This window comes from Letharia columbiana (assembly GCF_014066305.1).
Source record: "Letharia columbiana isolate WasteWater2 chromosome Unknown Sc0000073_s0, whole genome shotgun sequence".
NCBI classification, from domain to species: domain Eukaryota; kingdom Fungi; phylum Ascomycota; class Lecanoromycetes; order Lecanorales; family Parmeliaceae; genus Letharia; species Letharia columbiana.
Window position 1 is genome coordinate 154630 of NW_023501118.1, and position 2560 is coordinate 157189.

A 2560-nucleotide genomic window follows, 5' to 3' on the forward strand; every position below is an offset into this window, starting at 1 on the left:
AATTGCTTCATGTTGCCTGCGTAGTAATCCATGTATTATGATTATACAGATTACTTCTTACCACACTCTCTTCTTTAGGCGATTCCCCGGTGGAGGTGGCTGACAAGCATGATCCACGCACGGCACGGTTGACTTTAAAATAACAAGCCAAAGCGATTGCGGCGTTGGTGCCACCTCCAAAGCTCTAACTCACTTTATCCATCACACTCCGATCCTCCCATCCGACTCGCTGATGGCCTTCTACATCAACCATTCCTTCTCTCCTCTTCCCTTCTTCTCCTTCTCCTTCTTCTTTTCTCTCTTTTGCGAAAGAAGATGGGACTGCGTGGTACTGTCGCCTTCTCTGGTCGTCAACTGTGCTGTTGGGTAGAGTTGGGCTGACCTGCGCTCGCTTGCGCTGCCATTCTCTAAATACTAAAGATGTCGCTGCTGCCAGTTACTCTACCACCTAGCGAGCTGATACGGTCTCGGAGTGCCGAGGTCATCGGAGCATCAGTGCCGTTGTTATTCCTACCCACCGCGGCTGTCGCCTTGAGACTGCTGTCCAGATGGATCTCACGAGCCGGCTTCTGGGTAAGATGTCTGACAGGCGCCGACCATGGGAGAGGGACTGACTGACTGGCTAAACAGTGGGATGACCTGACCATCGTACTGGCCTGCGTATGTTACACTCGAGACTCCATTGCAAAAGGAGTCTATGTTTACAGAACCGCAGATTCTCTGCTGGGGTCCCAACATCGTCGACCTCGTCTGTCAGTCGCATCCGGGATTTGGAGACCGTGGGGCATGGCTAACAGGAATCCCAGCTCTACATTATGGTTTCGGACGACATATTGAAGTCCTCGGCCTGGGAGGCTCACTCCGCTGGTTCAAAATCCTCTACAGTTTCGAATTCCTCTACACGCTTGCCATGGCATCGGTCAAATACTCCATGTATGCGCCGTTTCATCTATCCCCACTACTACTGAGCAAATGCATACACATTCAAGAATCAACGGATCTGACGAGTACAATACTGCAGCATCCTCTTCCAATACCGCATCTTCCCCATCGTCCAATTCCGCCGCATCCTCTCCTGGTGCAACTACTTCGTCGTGTGCCTCACCATCAGCTGCGTCATCGTTTCAGTCTTCCAATGCGTACCCATTCACGCTTTTTGGGACACCATGGCTGGCACACTCGCTGCCGAATCGGGTGGAAGGTGTATTGACGTGGAGCTATACTTCCTCATAGCCGGGTCCCTCAATGCCGCCACCGACTTTGTGCTTTTGGCTTTGGTGAGCGAGAGATGCGATGGATGCAATGCCTAAGGGCAAGAGACTGATGAACTGACAATGAATGTAGCCGATACCCATTCTCTGGCGTCTCAGAACTAGCCAGACGCAGAAACTCATCTTGACCGGAATCTTCACCGTGGGCCTCGCGTAAAGCTCCCCACACTTCTCTTCTTGATTCCCATGTCAAATTTCTTCCCGCTAACGACCCAACCAGGGTCTGCGCCGTCAGCGTAACCCGCCTCATCATCCTCCACCAGTACGGCAAACGTGAAGATATCACATGCACGTCCAACCCCGCCCCGATGAAATCTACACAAACACTGACACGTGCACCCAGGGTACTACGTCCCCATCGCCATCTGGACCGCCGCCGAACCCTCCATAGCCGTCGTATCCGCGTGCCTGCCCTCCCTGCGCCCCCTCTTCGTCCGCGTCGTCTGGGGCGGGGCCCACCGCCCCAAACCCCCCACCTACCCCTCCACCTCGCGCTACGGCTCCAACTCGCTGCGCAAATCCCCCTACGGCGACGGCTCCTTCAACCGCTTGCAAGAATCCGATCGATCCGGGAACCATGGCTCACCGTGGACGAACCACAACGTGAACGTCTACGGCGGAAGGCGATCGGGGGATGCGGAGAGCGACGAGTTTGAACTGAGGAACCAGGCGCATCTCGAGACGCCGATGAACAGGATCAGGGCGAAGACGACGGTCGTGCTGACGATTAGCGAACGGGTGGACTTTCAGGATGATCTGTTTTGATGGGCGTTTGTCTTGGTGTGATAGCCCCTAGGTGTTTGGGTTAAAACCATGTAGTGAATAAGAAAAGGGATGATTGCACGATGGCTGGGTCGGTTTGAAGGATATCAGGTGGCTTGCAATGTAGGATTTTAGAATTCACATATTCGAGATGATACCCGTAAATCCTTCTTCTTCTCATCCCGTCCCGCGACAACAGCAAAGCCAGTCTGCCACAGCGGTGGGAATCACACCTCCATGGAAAAAAAACGAAATCGAAATCGAACACAGACATCATCACACACCTCCAGCCTCATCAACGCCCCCTTCCCTTCCCTCCCCTTCCCTCCCCACCTCCCCAACCCCATCCCATCCCATCAGCCACCAAGCCCGCCGTCCCAAACGCCATTTCCAACCCGAGATGCGGTTCAGGTGACGCCGATGTGCTTGAGGCTGATGTGTAGCTTGGATGTTGTATATCTTGTGGTTGAGATGTGATGTGAGATGTGAAGTGAAGTATAGTATAGTATAGTAAAGCAGGTAGGGTG

General features: G+C 53.5%; 1 protein-coding gene across 1 annotated transcript; it reads left to right on the top strand.

The window, feature by feature from the left end:
- Nucleotides 1-420: 420 nt before the first annotated feature.
- Nucleotides 421-2036, top strand: HO173_012106 (uncharacterized protein; the record flags this gene model as incomplete). Its single annotated transcript, XM_037313979.1, has 8 exons — nucleotides 421-573; nucleotides 631-660; nucleotides 716-752; nucleotides 807-933; nucleotides 1022-1277; nucleotides 1345-1424; nucleotides 1492-1559; nucleotides 1615-2036. The coding sequence occupies 8 exons, from the start codon at nucleotides 421-423 to the stop codon at nucleotides 2034-2036; spliced, it is 1173 nt and encodes a 390-aa protein (XP_037159157.1).
- Between the last annotated feature and the right edge of the window lie 524 nt (nucleotides 2037-2560).